The 2,244-nt window shown below is 32.9% G+C and overlaps 1 protein-coding gene across 1 annotated transcript; it reads right to left on the bottom strand.

Moving 5' to 3' along the window:
- Positions 1-1,545: 1,545 nt before the first annotated feature.
- LOC106461147 (neuronal pentraxin-2-like) lies at positions 1,546-2,244 on the bottom strand. The gene has a single exon (XM_013920941.1). It carries the CDS (start codon positions 2,242-2,244, stop codon positions 1,546-1,548), a length of 699 nt encoding a protein of 232 aa, XP_013776395.1.

Genomic DNA, 2,244 nt, shown 5'->3' with positions numbered 1-2,244 from the left:
CTCTAAACAACATGCAGTCTTCATTTAAATTATACATTTTTTAATATGTTCGTATCACTGATTTTTCGTTTTTTTTCTTTTCGTTGTGTTTTCTTGCTGTAGTTTCTCCCCATGATTACTGTTTAGTGTTTTATTTGTCTAATTATTGTTATATTTAGCAACTGTACCTTGAAAATGTATAAAGACTGATGTAAATTCATTTTATTCTGCTTTAGATACTGAAGATGGAATCTGATAGAATTCCGAAACGTTTATCCATGTCTCCTTTTTGTCAATAAACAATGTTGTTTATCATGAGATATATCAGTAGATTACTTCCCATCAAACGCTACCAAAAAATAAATATAACGTCGAATTTTCGAAAAAAACGACAAACGTTCAAAGATGGGCTGAAATTAGCACTTTCCTTTATTTTATCAGAAGTGTATAAGTTGATTCGAACGGATTAAAATGATTGGACGTAGCATTAAACTCAAATGTAAAGACAGAAAAAAATATGATGTTAACTGAAAATGACGTATTAGTATTTTTTTAAGTTTCTCTAGAGATTATCCACCCAAACATCAATGGCTTAAAGATAATGAAGGTGATATTTGGGACACGATTTTCAAAGCAAAGACTCATGATAGTAGTATATCACTGATATAAATACGTGTTAATTCAAATAATGAAAATAAACTCAATCTAGAAGTTAATAATATATGCAATTAATTATAGCAATAGAAGAAGTCTACCGTTGTTGTTGATTTTTTAATATAACTAACTTATATTTATTACTACAAAAATATCATCTAACAAAAACAGAAAACCGTTACATTTATTAATTGTTAACGTTCATATGCCAAGCGCGTCTATATTTCTCAGGATTTAGTGGTAATAACATTTTACCTGTTTTAAATTTTCAGACAATAATCATGCAAACTTGACACGTATTTGTTTTAAACGAATCATTAAAGCTTATTTTCTTAAACATTGTTGTCTCCCGCTGGGATAGCGGTAAGTCTTCGGATTTACGCTGCTAAAATCAGGGGTTCGTTTCCCCTTGGTGGACACAGCAGATAGCCTGATGTGGCTTTGCTATAAGAAAACCCTTAAACATTGTTAAAAAAAACTTAAACAAAAGCACGAGGAAATACGTTTGAGGTGATCTTTATTTATATCTTTGGGAATTAAAATATGAATACAGGTTTAAAAGTTAACTTGCCAGCCACAAAAGAGATGAAAATAAGGGAAAAAATGTCCAGAGAACTGCGATAATAGATAATACATGTTTAAAAGTTAACTTGCCAGCCACAAAAGAGATGAAAATAAGGGAAAAAATGTCCAGAGAACTGCGATAATAGATAATACATGTTTAAAAGTTAACTTGCCAGCCACAAAAGAGATGAAAATAAGGGAAAAAATGTCCAGAGAACTGCGATAATAGATTTCAAATAATCGTTAAACATTTTCTACTAAATACCACCATCTTGTGTCTGAAGGTAATGAATCTCACGAACGTTTTCTCTGTATAAAAATAGTTTTATGTGTAACTGAATTTGGATTTCATTTACAAACAAACGATCCAGACATCGTTAAACGTTCTAGAACCTTAAACCTTGTTTCAATCCAGGTGGTAATATTGCTTTTAGTTTCTTGATTTCCATAACAACAAGGGCTACTTTTACAAGCTTGTGCAATACAAGAGTTGGCTCGTGTCATCTGACCAGTATTCAGAAACTCCCTCCAGAAATTAGCTTGGGTCATCTCGCCAATAATAACTGTTTCATTTAACGATAACCCATCGTCCACGCTATGTTGATCCAGACCCAGCATAACTAAACCACCAAATCGGGCATTTAGTTCAGTTGTTACACCAGATATCTCGTCATTACACAAGTACTCTCCAATGATTAGCTTTACTTTTCCATCTACACTTCTCCAAGCCATACAAAGTCTGTTCCACTTACTAATTAAGAAAGGGGAACAACTCACTGAAGCCTGCACATTTCTAACTTTAAGTTTAATCAGTGCTTCTTCGGTTGAATTGGTTATTTTAATGGAAACCATGATTTCTTCGTTATCTTCTCCTCTGCCGACTACGTAGGAGAAAACGAAGTGCTCCCGAGTAATGTCTGTTTTGATCTTTAGCCAAAAGCAATAAGTAACTTTGTCCATTAAGGTTGGATCCACTACTGATCTTGGATTAAGGATGTCATTAGATCCCGGAAAGTAAGCACTTAAAGTAATCTCTCCATTTCTCAT

This window comes from Limulus polyphemus, unplaced genomic scaffold (genome assembly GCF_000517525.1).
Source record: "Limulus polyphemus unplaced genomic scaffold, Limulus_polyphemus-2.1.2 Scaffold905, whole genome shotgun sequence".
NCBI classification, from domain to species: Eukaryota; Metazoa; Arthropoda; class Merostomata; order Xiphosura; family Limulidae; genus Limulus; species Limulus polyphemus.
This window is presented reverse-complemented; position numbering and strand designations above follow the sequence as displayed.

What these genes read in the sequence shown, in the direction of transcription:
- LOC106461147 (XM_013920941.1), bottom strand. Translation starts at nt 2,244, where the DNA reads ATGAGAAATGGAGAGATTACTTTAAGTGCTTACTTTCCGGGATCTAAT.